The following is a 26,501-nucleotide window of genomic DNA, read 5'->3' as shown; positions in this document are numbered from 1 at the left end:
AATACGAGTTTTTTGGATGGAATATTGCACGATCTTGGGAGTGCAGTATATCCATCCGACAAAATGAGTTCATATTTTCCGATACAAATGCAGTAACATTTTTATTATATGCTCATTTTCTTATTCTACCCAAGGCTTAATTATATAAACAAAATACACTACAAGAAACATCGTAAATGAATGTATGCCATATTCCAAACTAAATACACAAGCGCAGATTTAACGTTACACAACATCATTATTAATGTGCACATAACTCTGCCTAGATAAATTTGAACTTAGTCACACGCTCGACATAACTTTCGAAAGAAAATGGCATGTCTAGTTAAAATTGAAATTTGCAGTCATATTGTGAATGAATGCGCATTGCAACAACCTTTCCATCTGATCTGGAATGAATAGATTTTGGTATTTTGTTTTGATTCAACGAAAGTGTGTGATTTTGGACTGGATTCATCTGTGCAAATTGTACATGAAATACACTGGATTGAAGTGGCGTGGGAGAAACATGTTTACATCTGCAAGTGTGTTTGTTCTGTCATTGACTATCTGAAATCATGATGTGGGAAAAATATGAAGTGTTTCAATTGCAATTATCAAAAAGATGCTATTGAATTTAACGTTTATTTCATTTTGAGTACAGTAAGGAAGATGTAATTGCACTTGGAATATAGTCGAAATTACAGTACAATTTCGAAATGTGTAATCAAGCTTGAGAACTCATGACATGGCTCATGTAATTCGGATTTGCAGAACTAAGAAAGTTCATTTTGAGGAAATTCTGGATGTAAAACTAAGTACATGTTTTTTGCCATTCTTATTACCAGCTAAAGAAGACAGTTTATGCCTTTATAGCTTGCATGTTATTTGTAGGTACCAAGCAAATTTATGAAATCTGGTGTCTATCGCAAAATCTGAAACAATGTATCAAAATGTTAACGTGGAATGTAGCAAAACAGCTGGTATGGTGCAGTCCATGAAACATCTGCTTTAGTTCATTCAGAAACAAATTTAATCAACCAAAACGTATTGTGCCTACTATGCGAATGTACATGATTTGTTTACAAAGTAGTTCTTAATACACTATTGGGCACATGTGTCCTGCGCGTTAGTACAATATGAAGGTGTGCAATATTGTAAAATATTGAACCATTCTGATAATGTAAAGTTAACGGTGAAACAAATGAGCATATAATAATCCTACATTATATCACAGTCTATGACAGCCATAGAATATACTGCATGATACTAAGAATGCCTTATAATAAAGTATATAATATAATTTCACTACCACTTTATCAAACTGGATCAACAAATATATCTTATAACAGGAACTGTGTTATAGTGAAGTGCCTTATTGAGGGCATACTGAAATGCAGTCATATTGGGTGAAAATGGATGCTTTTGACACTGTGGCTAATGTGGAAATATGTAAAGTAACGACAAGCAGTTTATGGGTATTTCATGGTATTTATGGCTGAGAAATTATCGTTGAGACTGACAATATTGTCAACCAAATGTTTGATAATGAGAAAACTTTACCCTTTGTTTAATTAGACACTTCGTAAATACCTGGTTACTTTAATGAAATAAATTTTTGTACCATGAACCAGATACTTTTCATAGTTACAACACAGCTATAAACAGACCATGAGGGACAGTAACTACTGACATCACAGAGAGGAGACATTCCACACTGTAAATCATCTAAAAAACCAAACTCATCCAAAATCAATTTCAGCTTCAGTGTTTCAAAACAAGGGTCTATTGAATTTTTCTTTTAAATATTTCTTTTTAAGAGCAAGTCTAAGTGGAAGCACTTTCAATTTGTCTATTAATATTACTGAGGAATCAAATCTGTTTAGTAAATCTGAGGATAAAACTGAAAAACATTTGCACAATAAAGGTATACATATCACAGTGAGCAGCAGCTGTTTTGACCGATGTCAGTTTAGAATTACATTGTGTCACAATGTTGTTGAGACTGTTCCATTGCTGGAGAACATGCAGGGAAGTGTATGTTGGTTTACATGTTAAATTCTTGTGACTGTTCAATTAGAAAATTAAGAGAAGAAAACAGAACAATATTGTTAGAATTATCTTGCTTAAAAATCCAATCCTCATCTTTCAAAGATACCAAATCTTCATTTTCAAAAAAATATATGCTTAAATTAACACCTTTAAGTTCAATGCATCAATAATTTCTTGCGTTAAATGAAAACATAAAAATATTGTTTGAATGTACTGTAAATTAATGAGCCTTTTTGGTATAGAAATGAATGCATCAAATACTGCTAGTCTGAAATTTGCCCTGAAATTTTCTTGGAAGAAGAATGTGTGTATTCAGCAAGTAGGGTGTAATAAAAAGGGTCACTTACAGTCCAAAGCCTATGTTCCATTTTAGAAGTAAGGAAAAAATTAACTTTCCTGTGACTGCAGTTTTAGTCCATTCATAAGTCCTTAATGATATTTTTATTCAAAACTGGAAGGTAAATCACCATATCTGCAGTGCAGACAGACCGATGACACAATGACACTGTATATCTCTAAGCCTAGCTCCCGCTACACACATGGGGATTTTTCAGAGAGTTGTACAATATCTTTCACAAAAAAGCCAAAATTCATTTTTTATGCATACATGAAAATAGTGTAGGTATATTCATATGCCATATCAAACACATTCTTCACGCCCACTCAAAACAAAATTCATATGTAGTATCGTCTATGTACCTACTTTAGTTTATGCCAAAACTGAACAGTATGCATTACGTATGTTTATTCACTAAATGGCATATTTTTCTAGTAAGTTAGTAACAACAATTTAGAAATGAAGGAAAAGATTATACTGACCAACTTCTGAGACATAAGATATATCCTCTACCCAAAGCACAGCTGTCCATCATCAACTGAAAGAAAGGACATGTAATGTAGTCTAACAGAATTTCCTCACATGATTTAGTTTCTTCATCAAGTATAATGACTAATATACAGCATACAAGTACACATATATTCTCAAGCAATTCTCAACTACATTCCATCAGTGATGGACTCTTATTGATGTGTTGTATACCCTCATATTTAAACTCCTTGCACACACACTGATGCATCTGAAGACTTTTGTTCAGTACAGGACAATGCTAGAGAATGCTGGAACGAGTCCCTACCATGCTGTAACCAGAGAAAAATGTGATCTGATGTAACACAAAAATTCCAATCAACTGAGTATACTGGATGATATCAATGTCCTACTTGTTGTAACCCTAGATGACCCAAGCCACCATATCTATCGGTTACAATGCAGGACAAGGTGAGAATGGTTATCACTGCATCGGAGGTAATGGCAGTACTCCACATCCAGCTATTTATTGTAAGATTTAAGCACTTTAGGTTCCTCTTGCTTTCACTGGATTCACTATTTTTCATACAGCATCAATTTAGGTAGATTTTTTGGTTCCTTCAAACAAGAAATTTAAAGACCCAGCAAAAAATAACCCTTTTGTGAAAATATAAGGTCTCCTTCACTAATTTGTTAAATCAAGAAAAATTTAAAGTTTTCACAAATATAAAAATAATATTTATGAAAATAAATAATTAACAGTATCACATGCTAATAAGGCACCTACTCAGTTATATATATATATATATATATATATATATATATATATATATATATATATATAACATGCAGTATCATAAGGGCATAAACCCCAAAGGTCATTATAAAGCATGCAGTGTCATAGGGCCTCAAGGCCTCTACTAGGTTATCTATACAACATGCAGAATCATAAGGTCCTAAAACCACTAGTAGCATGCAGTGTCATAGGGCCTCAAGGCCTCTACTAGGTTATCTATACAAAATGCAGAATCATAAGGTCCTAAAACCACTACTAGCATGCAGTGTCATAGGGCCTCAAGGTCTCTACTAGGTTATCTATACAACATGCAGAATCATAAGGTCCTAAAACCACTACTAGCATGCAGTGTCATAGGGCCTCAAGGCCTCTTCTAGGTTATCTGTATTCTTTACAAAAGTTATGAGTAGAAAACTGGTTTCAATACTTTTTAAGAATCTGGGACTCTTCTAAAAGGGGTCAAATGAAAACTCAGTTCCAGTTAAAATATCTCACATGCTGGTAGTAGAGTGGAAATGGAATAAAATAAATTAATTACAGTACTTACATTCAATATACACAGATTTCACATGCAAGTTTAACTTGAATACAGTAAATTAATGGGCACTCATGAAGGGGTGTAGTCAGATAATAAAATCATATGCACTGACAGATTAAAGGCCCAAATAGGGTTAACATTTTATGGATTTTGCATAATCACGTTAGCTTGCAAATGTAGTTCAAGCTTTTATGAAATCACATATTTCTTGTCAACTTATTTAAATGTGAAATATGGATATTTTCATTTAAAGTCGTATACTTTAAAGTTATACATTTGATAATTATCAGCCCCAAGCCTGTTATTCCTTGAAAATTCTTTTGCATAATTCTCAGTTTATTTTTTTGCAAGAGTGTTCATCTTATTCAAGTTGGAGTATGGATTACCTCCTCCTGATACGTGTATGGTGTAACTTTGTAAAGATAAACTCACTAAAGCACACATATAATATTCAAGATTTTGTCTTAAATTACAACATAAAGAGTAATTTTCTAAATTAAAGAAAAAGGAATGGCCAACAAACACCACTTCATATACCCAACCCATTGCTATAATCAATGGGAATGACTATTAATACTACATATAGCTAACCTACATGTTATTTGGCCATTGATAGCTATGCCATTATACTAAATTGCAATGACTAACTCCAACTACATATAAAACATAAATATTATTTAGCCACTGATAGCTATTATAAATGGGAATTAATAACACTACTACATAACGGCCAACTTACTTTTATCCATTGATAACTACCATAAATGGGAATGAATATTATTACATATAGTCAACCTACATGCTAATTAGCTACTGATAGCTATAATAAATGGGAATAACTAACACAACTACATATAGCCAACCTACATGCTAATTAGCTACTGATAGCTATAATAAATGGGAATAACTAACACAACTACATATAGTCAACCTACATGCTAATTAGCTACTGACAGCTATAATAAATGGGAATAACTAACACAACTACATATAGCCAACCTACATGCTATTTAGCTACTGATAGCTAACCCATTATAGTAAATACAGTGATAGCTACAATAAATGGGAATAACTAACACAACTACATATAGCCAACCTACATGCTATTTAGCTACTGATAGCTAACCCATTATAGTAAATACAGTGATAGCTACAATAAATGGGAATAACTAACACAACTACATATAGCCAACCTACATGCTATTTAGCTACTGATAGCTAACCCATTATAGTAAATAGTGATAGCTACAATAAATGGGAATAACTAACACAACTACATTATAGTCAACCTACATGCTATTTAGCTACTGATAGCTAACCCATTATAGTAAATACAGTGATAGCTACAATAAATGGGAATAACTAACACAACTACATTATAGTCAACCTACATGCTATTTAGCTACTGATAGCTAACCCATTATAGTAAATACAGTGATAGCTACAATAAATGGGAATAACTAACACAACTACATATAGCCAACCTACATGCTATTTAGCTACTGATAGCTAACCCATTATAGTAAATACAGTGATAGCTACAATAAATGGGAATAACTAACACAACTACATTATAGTCAACCTACATGCTATTTAGCTACTGATAGCTAACCCATTATAGTAAATACAGTGATAGCTACAATAAATGGGAATAACTAACACAACTACATTATAGTCAACCTACATGCTATTTAGCTACTGATAGCTAACCCATTATAGTAAATACAGTGATAGCTACAATAAATGGGAATAACTAACACAACTACATATAGCCAACCTACATGCTATTTAGCTACTGATAGCTAACCCATTATAGTAAATACAGTGATAGCTACAATAAATGGGAATAACTAACACAACTACATTATAGTCAACCTACGTGCTATTTAGCTACTGATAGCTAACCCATTATAGTAAATACAGTGATAGCTACAATAAATGGGAATAACTAACATAACTACATTATAGTCAACCTACATGCTATTTAGCTACTGATAGCTAACCCATTATAGTAAATACAGTGATAGCTACAATAAATGGGAATAACTAACACAACTACATTATAGTCAACCTACATGCTATTTAGCTACTGATAGCTAACCCATTATAGTAAATACAGTGATAGCTACAATAAATGGGAATAACTAACACAACTACATTATAGTCAACCTACATGCTATTTAGCTACTGATACTAACCCATTATAGTAAATACAGTGATAGCTACAATAAATGGGAATAACTAACACAACTACATATAGCCAACCTACATGCTATTTAGCTACTGATAGCTAACCCATTATAGTAAATACAGTGATAGCTACAATAAATGGGAATAACTAACACAACTACATATAGTCAACCTACATGCTATTTAGCTACTGATAGCTACAATAAAATGGGAATAGCACAACTACATATAGCCAACCTACATGCTATTTAGCTACTGATAGCTACAACAAATGGCAATGTTAATGAAGTAAATGATGTACAATGATGTGAAGAATTACAGCCATATACTATGAACATATGCAATGTCTTTATAAAATGCATCAGGTGTATTTTAGCCCTTTTTGTTAGTATAAAGAGGAATTAAGTAATAAAAGCCTTATTTTGTCAAAATGTTTCCTAGACAACTCTTTCAGGATAAATTGTCAAAAAGTCTGTAGTAAATGTAGAAAGCCTTTAAAATATCACTAGAACATGATATAGTTCTTACAAATATGGAAAACCTTTTGATATTACAAGACATTTCTTACAAGTATGGAAAACCTTTTAAAATATTACTAGATAATGATACAGTTCTCAAAAATATTCAGCCAAGTTCTGCATTATAACTGATACTTGTATATCTCTCCTTAGTTATTTGGCAAAACAAAATCAAAAGCAACCAGAAACATACTTTCAAACTCATCTTGGCTCTTATGGATTGGCACAACATATTTGTCTCTCTTTTAAATTTAGTATGGCTACACATATTTTGAACAAAGTTTATATTTATATCCAGAATTTCAAACCTATCATCTTAAGATACTTTTGAGTGCAAAATCTCCAGAGCTGCAAATGAACTGATACAAGTTTATGTTGTTTATGCAAAGAGGCTACATAGAGAGAAAAAAGTCTTAACAAATATTTGCCATTTTGAGAGAATGAATACACCATCAATGTTCTGTAATGGAATATCAGCCCTGTTGTTCTTTCCTACTTCATCAAATAGTCTGCAAAATGTCAGTCCTATTCTTATTTTTTATTAGTAACTTTTCGTGTATTTTGGCCTCAGGTTTTAACAGCATCCAGTATTACCAGAATAATCCAGCCTGATTGATGATTTAATTTTACTCAATCATTGTTAAGGGTCAAGTTGAATGACTATATTCATAAACTAGAACAATAGTGAGCAACTACTTTACATAAATATACTCCAACTCCACCAATATCTCACTGATATACCCCTGCCCCTCTTATATCTCACTCATATACCCCTGCTCCTCTCATATCCCACTCGTATACATAATGGAGATAAATCTACAGAAGCAAGCACAGACCTCATATCCCACTTGTACACATAATGGAGATAAAAGTACAGAAACAAGCACAGAACTCATATCCCAATCTTATACATGATGGGGATAAATCTACAGAAACAGGAACAGACTCCTATCCCACTGCTACACATGATGGGATAAATTTACAGGAACAAGAACAGAAATCATATCCCACTACTACACATGATGGGATAAATCTACAGGAACAAGAACAGAAATCATATCCCACTACTACACATGATGGGATAAATCTACAGGAACAAGAACAAAAATCATATCCCACTACTACACATGATGGGATAAATCTACAGCAACAAGAACAGAACTTGTATCCCACTTCTACACCACAGGTGCTCGATGTCAGCATGATGTTGAGCAAAACAAAACAATAATCTGAAGGAAACAAAATCATAAAGTGACAAAAATACCTTAGATTTTTTTCTCAAGATCATGCTTGCATCAAGCACCTGTGTCATACACATGATGGGTATAACTCTACAGGAACAAGAACAGAACTCATATTCCATTACTACACATGATGGGGATAAACCTATAGAAACAAAAACTCTTCTGAAAGTAGTATCAGTACTGTGATTTCTTTTTGTGGGTTTAACACCATTTTTCAGCACAACTGCAAGCTATAGATGGCAGCCAGTATATCTGGTGGAGGAGAACTCAAACCCATGTGGACACTGATCTATAAAATGCAGTGCCTTATATCACTCTGCCACTGGGCCCCACAATGACTTAACCCCATACATATATTCTAATGATGACTATTATATGTGCAAAGTTTAACAACAATCACAAAAATTCTGCCATACTGTGCAAGTCAAAAAGGGCAATAACTCTTGCAACAAATGAAGGAGCCTAAAGAATTGTCAATATGTGCATAATTATAACCATAATGTAGTTTCACGACCATAAAACAACACCTGCAAAAGAATAACACAATTGTGAGGTCTACTATACGTGATTTGCATCTTCAAGTGATGGTCATAGTATTTACAAAGTTTCATCGCAGTCAATCAAACACCGCAGCACTTGCGTATATACTCACTTTTAAGACAACATTGACCCACCCACTTCTTGTTTTCGGGCTAAAAAAATTAAATCCAATAAAATCTATACCGTTTGATTTTTTAAATCAATTTATACGACAAGTCTAAAAATTTAGTGATATGTAACATATAATCCAATTCACACTATCCCGTAATGTTCAGTCCACGCGTCTTACAAATAATCAAAGAAAGTTAAGTCCGCATTTTTGTGATGCAAATTATCCTACAAATTTCACTACCTGATGTCGTCGTTAAAATTTAAAAGAATTCATCATCATTGTCTGATAAAGTTCCGAAATCATCTGCTGTCGTCTAGTCATCGTAAATATCGTCTTATTTCATTTCCTCGGCTTGACTCTCATATGCGAGTGCTTATGTGGAGACTGAACACGTGCTCGGTAAATAACACTTTGATCATACGGTCGGCGAAATTTTATTAAAGGCTGCAGATGTCCATGTGATTGTTGCGGCAAGGTCACAGGGAGTTCAAATAACCACACTCTGTTCAATAACGGCCATAGCGAATGCGGGGGTCCGATTTTAGATTATTTTGGCGGCTTGCCCGAATTTACGCGCGTCCTCCTGTAGCACGTCATTTGGAAATAAACTTTTAAACAAGCTTTATATGATACTGAACTTAAAAGTTTCGTCCATCGCTTTAAAATTACCTTCTAGATATATTTTAAAAAATTGAAGAAGAAAAAAAAATACTAACGCGCGGGGCCCCTGTGAGCATGGGGTCCGATTGGGCCAACTCGGTCCAATCGGCCGAAGACCGGCCGTGCCTCTGTTACTTTGCGCGGCACGTGGGAAAACAGAGGGTCTTTTCTGTAAATGATACCATGGTATTTAAGGTCAAACATTCAACGGAAGCTATAGACCTCTACAGTATGGAAGGCCGTTGCCGCCAAAATTAAAACAAAATAAGTAACTTTCAAATAAACCAAGTTTAGATTCGCAAAACTGTGTAACCTACTGGACAAGGTGATGATAGTTACCATCACCTGATTCTTTCTTTGTCCCACAGACTAAAAGAGCAAAATATATTTAAGCCGGAAAAAAATATATACAGATGGAAGACTTGGTATAAAATCTTCACCGACTATTTCTAAATACAAATTATATGGGTGGCAGTTTTTACACATATTCAATTCAATACAGACCTCTCTATTTATTTAGAAAGGTCTCTAAATTCGATTAGAGACCTCTCTAATTCCATTACTGAGCTCTCCAATTCTACTATAAACGTCTGCAATTCGACTAAAGAGGTCTTCAAATGCGACAAAATATTCTAGTCTTTAAACGAGTTAGGTCTATAACTCATATATATAACTCTCTAATTAAATCGTAGAGAGAGGTCTTTAGATCTCTCTAAATTGAATTAGAGGTATCTCAAAATAAATAGAGGTCTCTATTGAACTGAATACATGTAAACATGGTCGCCTATATCATTTGGTTTACTCAGGTCATATCCTTCTTCTTGCCTTACAAGAGTCTAATTTCGTCATCAGAGAATTCTTCAAAGCGAATCTGGAAAATCTTTGGAATAAATTTCAACATGTCATTCGTTATAAATATCTAGTTTTAGAAACAAAAATAATATGTCTGAAGGATTTTCTTCCCAATAAAAGGTCTAAAAACAGAGTTAATCACCCACTCTAGTGAGTCAGATAGCGGTGTTCGATTGGATGAATGTCAGTGATGACGTCAATTTGAAATCATCAGTGAGATTTTAATTTGTTGCCAAAATAAAAATCATCCATATGGCTAGTATGCAGAGGAAACCCATAATCAAGGGTAATCCATATAGCTCTCTCTCTCTCTCTCTCTCTCTCTCAGTTTTCTGCACCAAAATGATTTTTATTTTCCTTTTTTTTTTCTTTCTTCTTTCTAGGCGATTTTAAGGAGAAAATGACAAATTTCAGGGTTCTTTCAAAAGCGATAATTTGATGAAAGACACAATATTGCAGTTGAAGGTACGTGAGCAAATATTTTTTAGTTACCGACCTAACCATGGCTACCTGCATAAAATATGACGATCGTTGCAAAATTGTTAAATGCAGTGGAAAAAAAAAACAACTTATTTTCTCATACAAAATTTTCAGTTTAACTGTTTAATCTCAAATTCCAGGACATTTTATAACAAAAAGTAATTTTCAAGGTTTCCGTGATATTTTCGTTGAATTAAAATTCTAATTGCATTCCAGGACCTCCTTAAAATTGAAAGGGCGCGGGAACCCGTTCTCTGTCTGTCTGTCTCTTTCTCTGTCTCTCTCTCAAAAAAGGTTCAGGATTTAATGAAAGCACACCAAAAGCAACTGCAAGACCCTCTACACATTCACTGGCTGATTTATGAGGTTGTAATGAATTGAACCGAATTGATTAAAAACGAAAAATAAATGTTACACAGCCATTTGAGTTTACTTACAAAAAAAACTTCAAAATAACTGTTTTCAATGATGTTGCCCTATTACTTATTATGGAACGTGACAACAATTCGGCTGCAGGCCCGGCTATAGGGCAAGGCGAACGAGGCAACCGCCTTGGGCTCCGCGCTTCTTCGCAATGCAACTTTTTTGCTCGGGGCCCCGCGCTCATCGCTTGCTGCATTGGGCCCCGCAAATCCTAGGGCCGGGCCTATTCGGCTGCTTCATTTAACAGCATTACAGCGTTAGTTATATCGATTTGTTCCCACCGGATGCGCCATGTTCAAATGTTCTGAGCTCTTGGCTTTATAAGTGTAATCTTCCCTTACAATGTAGGAGCACCATATGTTCTTTTCGTAAAGCTGGTCATTTGACTATGGTGTGTCGTTCATGTGTCAATATTGCTTGCTTTTGTGTGTTGTATATGCGTTTGTTTCTTTACATTTTCTGCTGAAACGTTGTTTTATTTTACTTTAGCTTAACTAGCTTCATTTTTGTTTCTTTCATTTAATACATTTGTTTCCTTCATTTAATACATTTTATTTCGTGTTGCTTGTTTCATTCGAGTTTTGTCTGTTTCTTTTCGCATTCGTCTGTTTCGCTTGTGCCTCGTTTGTTTCATTTGAGGATTGATTTTATTGTTTTAAATACAGTTTATTTCATTTGGTGTTTGCTTGTTTCAACAGTAATGTTTGGGGGGTTTCTTAGACATTGGCATGTATCGTTTGAACCAGATTTGTTTTATTAGAGCATTGGTCTAATTGTGTGATCTTTAATGTTGTTATTTTACAAGCACGCTTGTTTTATTTCAGCTTTTCCTGGTTTATTTGAAAGTTACTTATTATGTTTTAATTTCATATTTCTGGCGATAGGTTACCATACTATTTAGCACTAAACATGCATTACATACGTAGCTCGATCAAAAGGAGTGTGAACTTGAAATTAAGTGAGCGCTGCCATGTAGGGTCACGTGCACTGGCAGAAAGCTTGGGAAATATCATTTGGGAATTAAATATAACTTATCTAAAGGGTAAATACTTATTAAATCAAAATATTTATTGCATCAAGAAACGGATAAACACCGTGCATACCATATATGCATAAATATGAATAGTGGCATGAAAAAGTAAAAAAAAAAAAAAATGTTTTAAATGATTGTTTTTTTTTTTTACTGCAAACATCTTCCATACTACCACTAGATTTATAAAAAAAATTGATGTCGCACTTACAAGAAGCTCCATATCTTGCATGAATATAATTTTCGGTACCCCCACCTCCACCCCCCAAAACCAAAACAAACAAACAAAACGTCGATTTAAAAGCTAGTACATATGGTAGTTCTGCTACCATTGTGTCAGACAATACAGACAAAAAGAGCAATAATTCCGTCAAAAGTTGCATCAGCAAAATGGTTTCCATTGAAGTGTACATCTTCTGTCAATGACCATAATATTGATCAAATTGTATGACAATCTATCAAAAACGTGAGACGGGGGGGGGGGGAATGGGCTAACGTCAATAAGATTGTTTTATATACGGCTCTAAGTTATAACATAAAATTGGACATTATAAAGAACTGTGGCAGTGAAGTCGTTTGCCACTATGCCCATCTTCATGTCATGACCATAATTTTTACCAAGTTTCATCGCATTCCATAACAAAAATGCTGAATTATTGTATTTATGAGTACCAGACAGACGGATTGACAGACAGATATGAGGAATGCAATACAAACATGGGACTATAATTCCATCATCTAAGTCCAGCATAAAGTTAGCATTTCTACAATTTTTCAAACATCTGTGTGACATGATATGAGAACAGTATAGTAACCACTTAATCAGATAATAATAAAATTGTTGTTGGAAACATTTTCTATAGTATTATTATAGGCATGATAGATAGGGGTCTTTCAAATTGCCAAAATTCTAGTTCAATAAAAATAAGGTTCAATAAAATCAATGAGGTTAAAAAAAAATCATATCTGTTCATTAAAACAGTACCTCTTTATTTTAATATCTACAAGAACTCAATATTCATTCCCACCATTCAGAAACTTCTTCGATTTCAAAAATAAAAATACATAATTCCCTTTATATGAAATGAAGGCAACGTCTGCATGTGAAGCTGATTAAGAAATGTCTTGGAGTTTTCTTGGGAATCTAACGTGTATATCCATGACTGACAATTCTGGAGGCGTAGCAAAAACAAGACTTTCAAGATGGCTACCATGGTGGCCATATTGGATGTCAGATCAACACCATTTTCATTCAGGACTAACTAGATGGCAAAATTCCCATGTTGATATCATTATCAATTCAGGATGAGTGATGATAAGATTTTAAAGGTGGCCACTGTGGTGGCCATATTGATTGTTTTGAGTGGAACCATTTTCATTTAAGACCAACAATATATTATATAAAATCTTGTGGTGAAAATACCATGTTAATATGACTTTCCATTTGGGCTCTCATGTGGCCCGATCTGAGGTCAGATTAGCACCATTTACTTTCAGAATGAACTAAGTATCATAAGTAGTCTTCTGGTGAAAACTTTAATAATACAATTTTCAAGATGGCTGCCATGGTGACAATAATTGATATCATATCATATATCAGTGCCATTTTTATTTACATGTAGAATCCACTTGACATCAAAATATGCCTTCTGGTGAAAACCCCATGCCAATATGAATTTCCATCTAGGAGATGTAGTGGTAATATTTTCAAGATGTCCATTCTGGTCATATTGGATATGAGATTGGTATAAATTCTACTGAAGATCAACTAGACATAATAAGAGGTCTTCTGGTGAAAACACATGACTTTCCATTAAAGAACAGTAGCAATAACTAAACTTTCAAGATGGCTGCTGTGGTGACCATTGTGAATGTCATATCAATACCATTTTTGTTTAGGAAAAATCAGACATACAAAATCTTGTAGTGAAGACTACATGTTGATATGGCAATTCATTCAGGAGGAGTGGTGATAAGATTTTCAAGATGGCCACTATGGTGGCCATGTTGGATGTCTGAGTGGAAACATTTCACTTAAGACCATCAAGACATCACAAGAAATCTTCTGGTGAAAACACCATGCAGATATGACTTTCCTTTCTGGAGGAGTTTCTGTAACAAAAACAAGATTTTCAAGTCAGCTGCTGTGGCAGCCATATTGGATGTTCAAGCAGCACCAGAAGTCTTTTAGTAAAATCCCCATGTCACACCACAAATGTTCCCCCTGTGACCCTTGGTTGCCATGACAGAAGTCTTTTAGTAAAATCCCCATGTCATACCACAATTGTTCCCCCCGTGACCCTTGGTTGCCATGACAGAAGATAATGCATATAAACACCTGCCATACTTGCCAGGACTTGGACTTTCCACCTCGGGTTAAAAGTCTGCATAATATGGAAAATATAGACAATAAAATGTCTTCAGAAAAGGCAGTTCAGGGAAATATATCATAGAAACAAGTCAGCTGGATTGGTGAGATGTCTAAGTTGCAGAGGCAAAGTGCACATATCAAGAGTTGGGGGTTCCTAGGTTTGCGTCCTAGTCAAGTCATATATGTTTCCATTGTGACAATTAAATTCTAACATTTTTTAAAATATTTTTTTACTCATTTGTTTCCCATGTAAGATGTTTCATCACCATCTAAAGAGCTTACTACAACCAATATGTGGAAAATAATTTTAATTTTTTAATGCAGTAATATTTTAATTTTAGCACAGTAATATTTTTTAGCTGAGTGACTATCAGTTTTTCTAAGGTGACTGTCACTGGTTCAGGTGACTTTTAAAACAATAATACCAACTATGACAAGCCAGGTCCAAACTTAACACAGAAACAGATGCTCTTTGACTCCCAAATTCCATGTCACTCATTGGAATTTAATCCTAACATTCTGGGCTGGATAAATGAAGATGTGAAATACATTTCTAGGTATGAATTAGAATAGAAAAGGACTAAATCAGATATGGCCATTCATTGCCATATCAAACATTCAGCATTACAATCATTAGTATTCCGATGTACAGAATAAATTCCTAACATGACTTAAATAATTCATTAAATAATCAATGAAAACACATAAAAAGACCAAAACACCTATAGAATATATTACTTAAATCTTTTTAAAAGCATCAGAGGCATTCAGATCAAATAATGTTGCTATGGTTACATTATCTGCTGCACTACAGACACCTGTCATTCTAAAGGTGTACAATTACTTAAGACATATATGACAAATACCATTACTAACTAGGTCATCTTCATTGTGTACATCCAACATTTTACATCATAAAAAGGGAAAAGTGTTGAAAACACACATTAAAGTACATAAACTTCAGTTTCTTTCTTGTGACAACAGCAAACGGCCGCTGATGACTATTCTGCCTCAAAGCCTTATCTGCAAATGGTCACTTCTTGCTGTTGCTGTAGTAGGGTTCAACGCCATTTTTCAGCACACGATAAGCTATACATGGTGGCCGGTATTAATGGTGGAGGAAGAACCCAGGAAAACCCCAGAAAGAACCACTGACCCATGAGAAGCTACTGGCAAGCTTTCTCACATACCCACACTGGCTGAATCTGAGACTTGAACCCATGCAGACAGAGGTGAGATGGCAGTGATCTGTAACAGAGAGCACGTTAGACCACTCGACTCAAGGAAATGGCCACTGATGACTATTCTGCCTCACAGCCTTATCTGCAAACTGCACTTTGTAAGTGAAGATGACTATGAACATCACTTCATTCTTCATTTCCTCTCTGACCCATTCGCCTTCCAAGTGCATATAAAAGTCATTTTTACAAAGAAACTGTCCCAACCAAAATCAATTAGCAATCCTATCAAAGGACACTTGCACTAAACATTGCTGGTTGTGACACACTTAAACAATTTCTTTCAGTGCAATGACACATTTAAGTGTGTTTTTTTTTTGAAAAGGAATAAAAACAATCATAAGATCATGAAGAAATATCAAGTTAAAATAAAAAAAGAAATCTGGATATAATGTTTCATTTTTATTTTATGTAATTTATATTTGTTATCAAGCAAATGATGCTTCTTGTGTCAGTTAGTTTTAAAATTGTGTAGGTACTAGTACCTTTTCAAGGCAATTTGTTCATAAAATAAATATTTTCAAATACATTGCAGTGCTGTATAAACTGATCCTATGCTTTTGCTCTCACCCTGCTCTTTGTTTTTTACTGACCCCACATGAGTTGTTTTTTATATGCGCACCAATGTTTTCCATAACTCTGATTATATGCAATCATATTCAGTAATTTTTTACAGTTTACTTTCATTATACAGGTTCTCAATTTCATCTATATTGTGCTGAAAAGTTCTAAAAGTTAAACGGTCAGTATAGTTATTTTAAATTTTCCCTCATGTTGAATTTAATTAAATGGGGATGCATCTTTTAGACATCTTATTTTAAAGCCTTGCATAGCAAGCAAGTACTGGTAAAGTAATACAAAAAGATTATCAAACTTATTAAAGAATCCTGGCTGCAAAGTCAAGTAAGGGTAGTCATTCAGACTTTGATTTCAAAAGCATCAAATTATTACCTATCTGTTTAATCATTTCATTTTGTGAAATGTGTAATTGTTGTTGGTTAGTGTGGGGACTGGGGGTGTTGGCTGGTGGGGTTGATTGGCAGATTGCACCTTCTTACAAGGTGTTCACTTTATTTGGTTATCATTATCTAGAGGGTGATCACCCTCGGTGTTGTGGCCTGGATTGAGTAAATATTAATATAAAGTGTGAAACTTATAGACGGAATAAATAGAGATCTTAGCATATATATATAGAACAGAATGACATGAGCCCCCATACATGAAATACAACAATTTAATCAATTACATAAACAACTGTGATAATACGTTACATTAGGAAGATACACTTCTCTTTTGAAATAAATCATTCACCGAATTTCAAACACAAATATACTTATATAAATAGCTGATCTGTTTTAAATGATAGAATTGGTTCATCATAGAATTGAGTGAACAATCGAAGTCACTGCCTTGCAAAACTTCATAGCCTGCTTATTTCTGGTTCACTCCAACTTCACGGTGGCTGTTCTTCATGGTCCTTTCACTTTTTTCTTCTCCAAACTCTCTATCGTCTCGCCTCTTTCAGCCCTCAAACTCTGTGTGGGTAGGTGGATATGTAAGTACATAGATACGTAGATACTTGGATAAGTAGGTACGTGGATATGTCAGTGGAGCTATTTCCCTATTCATAAAAAACTGAGAAGCAACCTAAATTTTCTGTCAGATATCCTACTGGGAATAGATCATTACTCCCCTCTTGTTATGTCAGATATCGTCCTATTGGAATTCAAATAGATACCAAAAGCTATCTGGTCAAGCCAAACATGGCAGACCATAAACAAACCAAGTTCATAAGATTATTGCACTTCCTAATGGCTATTTCATCACTGACTTGCATTAACACCACACAAGACCTAACAGTTCTGTTCTCATCTCAATTACACAAATGAATGAATAAAATTCATTACATGTATTAACTATATTATTTTCAGCGAATACACACATTCAAGTCTTTAGCATACTTTAAATCATACTTCATGGCTTAACAACATTAATTTCAGTCAATACGCACTCAAGTCTTTATCATACATGAAATCATCTAAGATCGTAGAATTCACAAGGATTCTCGTAACTCATATCAACTAAAGCAATGCATGAAATTCTTCCTATAACAATCAAGACGACAAATTCAAACAATCTGTCAAACTTATATAAAGAAGATCATTGTACGAATTCAGACAGATGAACTCAAACACAAAACACAGTTATACTCATATCAAGAAAATTGATCAATGGATTTAAACAAATAAATTCATGCAAATATAAGCAAATAAATTCAAGCAAATCATTATATTGGTATCAACTAATTACACGAGATTGATGCAAAAACCTTGTGCTTTCAAGCTTTGCTCACTTCAACTGCTAGAACTGTGTCCATCAACTTTCCAGACATCTAGACTCTCGGATAAATGTTTTATGAGAGAATTTCTTCTAAATTCAATCTTGGAGTCTCCTACATTTTTTTCCCTCTTGCAGGAAAATGTAGACTGACTAAATTTTTCGATGAGGCATATTAAAACCAAGAAATTTCATGTGGGAAACATGCCCCTTATATAGTGTAACCAACCAGGATTCAATATATCTACCACCTTTTATAACTAAGCACCAAAATTGTGGTCAGCCTGACTTCTAGATTTCCAAAAAACTGATTCTGGACAATTTCAACTCTGACATGTCAATACAAAGAATAACTTCCTCTCATGACACAGACATTAAAAATCATTGCAGTATAGCGATTTAACATGCACCTGTCCCCATAAATCTAATTAACTGTTCTCTTGCCCAAATTAATATGCGCGTTACAGATCGACAGAAATCTGCAACCTTACAGTTAGTGTCATTAAAATCCTGAATATGAGGTATGTACTGCTATCCCACAACAAAACCACATTATTTTTTCATGTTTCAAAGTGGAATTTAAAGTTGAGTTGATATTTCATAAAATATAAGTTTTCAAAGCCCCCCCCAATGATAAGCTTATTACCATTTCTTTTTTGAAAAGTTTAAATTCCGTACATTTTCATCAGTTTTTAAAATTAATGGTTCAAAATAAGTTCTAATTTCTGAAGTTACATCACTAAATTAATATAATTCAGAATATCTTTTTTTCCCCTTCAGTATTTGAGTTTTGGTCTAAAGGCTTTCATGTTACTATTTTCCTTATCACTCTTAACACTGATGTTAACAGCTATCTATGGCCCAACTGTATGTGCAGCACTACTCAACTCCATGTGATTGTACATCTGGGTCATGACTGTGCTATCCTTAACAAATTAAGCACATCTGCTATCATTAAACTAAAAAACTATACTAAAACATCTTAAGAATGACACTGTTAAGTCAAAGTTTACATTTTAAAAAAACAATTTTTCAAAAAGCATTTTTTGAAAAGATTGATAAAATTCCTGATAGTCAGATTCACCTCATTACATCAATGTTGTCAAGAAAAAAGTTCTGATATTACCTGCTACTGTTCAATTCAAACTGCTACAAAATGACATATTTTGATAATTATTATGCAAAATGTTTTTCAGATTTATTTCTGATGCCAATTAATACAATTTTATGATAATGTAGTATAAATATTTCATTTGGATTGTGAAAGTCATTTTCTAAGATCAACAGATCTATAAATTAATACAATATGTTGCAGTCAACATACAGTAGATGTGGCATAACCACAGCAAGTACTTTTTCAGACACTATGATTTAGTGGTAATTTGTGGACTTACATTGGCCCAAGTCCAACCTTGTACTTTGAGGCAGTGAATGCTGGCTGATTCGGACAATGGCTGATTCTGCCCAAAGGCCAGGTTCATTCTACTATGTGACGTAAGAAAAACTATGGAACACACATACCTGATTCATTTAATAGTTATAAAAAAAACAACTAAATATTAGAATACTTTTTAAAGACCAGTCAATATAGTCAAAAATAAATTGACTGCATTGACTTTTTTTTGCTGTTAACAATTTGCGGAATATTCAATGATACATTATGATTTCAAAAATAAGTATATGGTGCTTTAAAGAAGGTGAATTAAATACATCACCCCATTTTCACTTTTTTCTATATAAAGTCACCCCATTTTCACTTTTTACTATATAAAGTTTATTAGGACCATTAGTATGTAGTACACAAAATAATTTATACAATAATCTAACATACCAGACCAGTATGTATAGACTAATACTATGTAACCAAAGCATCATCGAATATATTGGACCAATATATATATATATATATATATATATATATATATATATATATATATATATATATATATATATATAAGAACAGATGCTACTGCATGGACCAAGTTTTCATGATCTTTTGCAGTTAGCAATTTGCATACTATTAAATGATTTAATAAGAATTTGTTGTTGTTGTTGTTGTGGGGTTTAACGCCATTTTTCAGCACACGATAGGCTATACATGGCGGCCAGTATTAATGGTGGAGGAAGAACCCGGGAAAACACCGGAAAGAACCACCGACCCACGAGAAGCTACTGGCAAGCTTTTTCATATACCCACATTGGCTGATTTAATAAGGATTAACAGAAAACAAATATTATACTGTGTTTCAAACAAGGATATCAAAAATATATTTCATCTTTCAATTTTTCAAGTGAAGTAATACTACCATTTTTTTTTACCATTGTCTCTGTTTTAATTTTTACAATGTCCACTGGATTTGCAGATTATGGAATGTACTGCTGACATACGATATTGTATTGAATTTGATAATAAATCTGACAAGACCCAGTGTAAGGTTTTAGTATATATATATATATATATATATATATATATATATATATATATATATATATATATATATATATATATATATATGTTATTTAGCACTAATAGAATATATGTACAGGATAAATAATAATAATAATAATAATAATAATAATAATAATAATAATAATGACTTTATTTAAAGAAGAAGCTGACTTGCTCAAGTGACCAATCTTCCAGGAGGCTTTCTACTATGACATTTGCAAACACACAAACAAGTTTTGATAACGCACAATTTTTACAATAAAAGGCAGTGTCTTTAGACAGCAATTTCTATTAAAAACAAGACAACTGATCTACTGCTACAATAAAATATGCACAAGGCTTCAATGATTTATATGAATAGTAGTAACAAACATGTGTATTTTATTTTATTTTGTTCACAAGATAAAGCAATGAGTTAACTTTTTATGACCTTATCAACTTGTATTTCCCATCAGAAGATATTGTCTATCATGATATAGTTTTTCATTTTCAGGCTGTTGTATATCCATTTCTTTTATCATTACTTTGAAATCATTTTTCTCAGATTTTACTCTTGCTCGACTACCTATGATCATGGCTTTTGATTGTCTGTACATCTTCATATATTCACACCAGTCATTTATTTTTACCAAATCTTTATTTAATTTAGTGTTAATCTCATGGCCTGTTGATCCAATGATATATGATGTCATGTCATCAGCAAAGATGTTGGTGGTAGATAGATCAATGTGATATGGTAAATCACTGATATACAGCAGAAAGAGCATTGGTTCAAGAACACATCCTTGTGGAACACCTGACTTAATCAGGTTTATTTAAAATAGAAACAATTTAAAATAGAAACATGGTACTGTCTGCATTCAAGATAGGTCTGAAACCAAGTTAAGCTTTCATGATTATCTTGATATATGCTGAGCTTCTCCAGCAGGATTTGTGATATACAAGGTCAAAACCCTTTGTAAGGTCACAAAACACTGCCTACAAGGTTACCTTGATCTATTCCTGTCAAACAATCATTCACCATTCTAGTTAGTGAAGTCTGGCATAAAAAATCTAACAGAAACATTAACATACACAGACCAATATATATATATATATATATATATATATATATATATATATATATATATATATATATATATATATGTATATGTATATATATATATATATATATATATATATATATATATATATATATATATATAGGGAGAGAGAGAGAGAGAGAGAGAGAGAGAGAGAGTGAGAGAGAGAGAGAGAGTGATGTGATGTGATTTGGATTTTTAACGTAACTTTAACAGTTTTTCAGTCATATCATTACGATGGATGCAATGTGGCAGTTTATAGTGATGTCTAGCACTGGGGCATCATGCCGCAGACATGTAGCATGATGTCCCACACAGTCACATTATTCTGATACCAGGTCTATCAGTCCTAACACTTACCTAGTAATGCTGAGCGCCAAGCGAGGCATCTGTTGGTACCATTTTTATAAGTCTTTGGTATGACTTGGCCGGGGATTGAACCCATGACCTACTGCATCCGAGGCGGATGCTCTAACCATTAGGCCACCGGAGCAGTGCGAGAGAGAGAGAGAGAGAAAGATGTTGCTGCATGAGTCCTGTTTCTAAGATTTGTGTCAGTGTTAGTAAAAGGGAAACTGAGCTGTTTTACAAATCTTTCATCATAGATTTGCCAATGTAAGATAAATAGTCTTCATTATTTCATTGCATTATATATATATATATATATATATATATATATATATATATAACAACCTGCATAAAACCCCAGGATTTTGTTTCATTAAAATAATGAAGATCAGCATACCTAGGAAATAATGAGAAATATAATATTTTAAATAAATCTAGATGTCACATTTAAATCCAGGATCCAAATAAGCCTGGCATTCAGTCCTAATCAGCCCATAATCTGGGTCAAACTGGCCTGTAATTTGGGCTGAATTTGCCTGGTCCGAATCAGCCATGGTTCAAATCAGCCTGTTACTGATGCAGAAATCTCCCATGATGCTTTATGTTGATTAATAATATTCAGTGCCAACATTAAAAAGAGGGCTGCCCATTCCTGTTTTACCAATTAATGCTGTGAAATTACTGCTCCTGTCACTTCAATAAGTTAAAGATGCAGTATGTTGTATTTTTATATTGTGCATACATGCTTTGTTATTAATTTTATTTCTGATTAAACTATCATTATATCTGTCTATAAGTTACCCTACCATGAACATATATCTCAAACATATTTATATGGATTTTTTTTATTAGGTATGCTGGCATGATGACTATGTCATAAACATCCATCGATACATCTATCCATAGATATTTGTTTTCCAATCTGGTATCTTATATATTAAACAGAAGTCAACAATAACCTTGCATATTCAAATTTTAAAAATATACTCAATATCTTCTTATAGTTTAAAGAGTATTTCTTTTGTGTGACTTTTCTAACTTTTTCTTCTAAAGAATTTATGAGATTACACAATTGTCCCAGCAAACATGTTCTAAAAAGTAGTATGTATATATGCATAGGATTTAATGGCATGTTAGCAGAATATTGGTTATATAATGATTACAAAAATGCAATGAAATGCCAAAAAAAGTTAAGCAAACAAGGTAAACCCAGGCATTTTCATAGGTCAGTTTACATGGGGCCCATGGCAGGCTTTCCTAATCAGCCGAGAGCTGGGTGATTTACCTGGCTTAACCTTTACTTTACACCCGGCTACTTAAAAAGAAAACCATATCCATAGTTGGGGAGGTCCCCCAAACCCTTTGGCAACTCACCCTCCACCTGTAAATCTCATGGAAGGCCCTGCATGGACGTGGGGATAACTCCACTCAATCTGACTAAAATGGGAAACTTACAAGTATTAAATATCATAAACTCTCACTTTTGGCAAAGATGCCAACACAATTTTAGATATTCAAATATTTTAGATGTCCCAAGAATTAAAACCTCAACATATGCCAACAAATCTTTTAGATATACATCTGCCATTCTATGGCTGCCAAGTCGCTTTAGGGAGCAATCAGATTTTAATTCTATCTTGGAATGGTAATGTCCAAAAATGTAATATATGTTTAAACCGCCCCAACCCCACCGCCTCCATAATAACAACAGCCAATGGTTGTGTTCGTGTTTTTGTTTATCTATCCTTATCTTATGCACTATCAAGTACCCTACTTTCTGTTCTTTACTTAAGCTGTACTCTTTTTCTAATCCTAATTTGGTGCTTCATTTAATTTAGACTTAAATTTTCACCAATGACTTTTTATGTGAAACTATCCTAAATTGTTAATTTAATTTATCCAGATTCTAAATAGACTTTTAATCACTGCTTATTAGGCACACAAAAAGTTGTTTCCACTTGACTGACCATCTCTGTGTGTTGATGCTGACCCTAGCCCTTTTTTTCCCCCAAAGGGTTAAAAAAAAATTAAATAAGAAAAAAACTGATGACAAATTCTAAAACTGAGTTGTATATCTAAAATTGAGCAGGTTTTGCACAATACTTGAAGCGCTTAATGTATGTTCTCTCTCTCTCTCTCTCTCTATATATATATATTATATATATATACTAATCATTATAATATATAATGTTAAAAAAAAAAAAACTACTAGTACCTACCCTAATTTTAAAACAAGTGCGATAGGAAACACAAGATTTTTCTTCCTTAAAATGCTTTGCTTGCTCATGTTTCAAGTTTGTGATGAGTGTGTTAAGTCCAATTACGTTAATGTATTATGCTGTGTTTGTATGTCTTGCAAATCATACATTATGTAATGACTGGTTTGTTTTATGTACTGTCAGTAAAAAGTTCACTTGAGCTTATGTTGAATTGTTGTTTTAAATCATGCTGATGTTAAATGAATCTGATCTTAACTTCAAAATAAAATTTACCTTTATTTGAATTTGGAATTTCCCAGTCAAACTTGGAAAGAAAAATAAATTTGGAACTTGGAATGGGGCCCATATTCATCTGCAAAACTGACTAATGAAAGTCACAGAAACCCTTACAAATAAACGCACATATGGAGTACCATACGGTAAAAGATAAATGGCAATTCGTTAACAAGTTTATAAAAAAAACTGCAACGTTGTTTCAATGCACTTGTGGATTGTGTGTGTGTGTGTGTGTGTGTGTGTGTCTGTGTGTGTGATTTGGATTTTATCGTAGCTTGTGGTTTAATTGAAAGATACTAAATTACCTTCGTTTGCGTTCTATTGTTATGATCTATTTTTATCTCTTAGGCCTACTTCCGAGGAAGTTAAAAAAAGTATGCTATTTTATGTAATATCTTTTAGTAGAGGTTACATTTTAAGTTTTCTTTACTGATACAGTTTCAAGCATACATCTTAAACTGGCACACTACGTGGAGAAAAAAAATTAACAACAACAACAACAACAACAATAATAATAATAATAATAATAATAATAATAATAATAATAATAATATTATTATTATTATTATTATTATTATTACCATTCGTTCTCGAGCTTGCGTCATCCTCGAAAACATGTTACTAAACAATAATCTTTCGGATGAATATATGGGGCGCAACAAGTAGAGAATGATTTATGATATATCTGCAAAATAAAAAGCAAATGTACACAAATACCTTGTAAAATTTTCACCGACGTCAAAAGAACAACAACTGTCATCTTGATTGCAGTTTGACATTGAGATCAAAGGGAAGTGACTCATACCACTAAATTTATCGTTTGTACGTAGTTTTATTTGGAGTAATGCCCTTGTCATTTCATTTTTGTTCGCCTGAACATTGTTATAATCAATATCTTTTGGGTTTGTTAGTTTTTTTTTTATTATACACAAATCAAGTTTACTTGCCTTGAATCTTAATGGAAAGACGCTAACTTTGTGCCACCCGACATGGTAAGAGAAAATTAGTATTGAATATTTTTCTAAAATGTTTGGCTAAAACAATCTGCCTTGATGATGTGATGCAGGGGGTGGGGTGCAAGTAGTCCTACAATGTAAGACGCATCACCCGATATTTTTGTTTGGGGAATGAAAAAACATAGGTAGCATGTGATACGTCTTACATTGTAGGACCAGGGTGCGAGTAGTTCACCAGTGTAAGACATCAACCCGGATATTTATATTTTGGGTCACCGCCGTACTGCCTAAATAACGGCGTTGTGTAGCGTGTGTAACCTCTTTTTCGACAGGAAACTAGAGGCCATATTGTAGGACTAGGAGTAAGACGGAATTTGATCAAAAAACAAGGCTGATTTGGACCATGTTATGATCTGAATCGGACCATGTTATGGGCTAATTCGGACCATGTGTACTATACTATTAGGTTTCGTCATGGAGTTAAGTGTGATATTTATATTGGTTTCAAATATATCTCTCATTATTACCAGATACACTGAACAGGTCAAATCTGAAACAGAACCCTGATTTTATTAGATATTGACTTTGCTTTGTATACAAATGAAATAAAATGATACTGTTTAGGGCATAAAATATGTTTCCTATTGCACTGTTTTTAAAATTAAGATTGGTATGTATTGTTGTGAAACATTATATATATATATATATATATATATATATATATATATATATATATATATATATATATATATATATATATACACTGTTGTGAAACATTATATATATATAAATATATATATATATATATATATATATATATATATATATATATATATATATATATATATATATATATATATATATAATGAATAGTATATATAATGTACCGCACTTCTAGTACCGGGTTAAATGCAGTTGTTGTTGTTGTAGGGTTTAACGCCACTTTTCAGCACACGATAGGCTATACATGGCAGCCAGTATTAATGGTGGAGGAAGAACCTGGTAA

The 26,501-nt window shown here is 33.3% G+C and overlaps 2 protein-coding genes across 2 annotated transcripts in view; one reads left to right on the top strand and one right to left on the bottom strand.

The window, feature by feature from the left end:
* Positions 1-25,526, bottom strand: part of LOC149778389 (monocarboxylate transporter 4-like) — a 74,815-nt gene extending 49,289 nt beyond the window's left edge. The window contains exons 1-2 of the mRNA XM_089939213.1: positions 25,257-25,526; positions 2,851-2,906 (exon numbers count right to left, since the gene is read on the bottom strand). The gene's annotated coding sequence lies outside the window, so the exon portion shown is untranslated. The remainder of the gene's footprint in view (positions 1-2,850; positions 2,907-25,256) is intronic.
* LOC149778388 (geranylgeranyl transferase type-2 subunit beta-like) overlaps positions 19,616-26,501 on the top strand; it is a 39,115-nt gene continuing 32,229 nt past the window's right edge. Inside the window, exon 1 of the mRNA XM_089938329.1 lies at positions 19,616-19,659. Coding sequence (XP_089794455.1) covers positions 19,616-19,659 — 44 coding nt within the window. The remainder of the gene's footprint in view (positions 19,660-26,501) is intronic.

The sequence above is a fragment of the Sinohyriopsis cumingii genome, chromosome 17, assembly GCF_028554795.1.
Source record: "Sinohyriopsis cumingii isolate HCF-2022 chromosome 17, ASM2855479v2, whole genome shotgun sequence".
In the NCBI taxonomy this organism is placed as follows: Eukaryota; Metazoa; Mollusca; class Bivalvia; order Unionida; family Unionidae; genus Sinohyriopsis; species Sinohyriopsis cumingii.
Note: the sequence above shows the minus strand (reverse complement) of the source record. Positions and strands in the feature narration are given on the sequence as shown.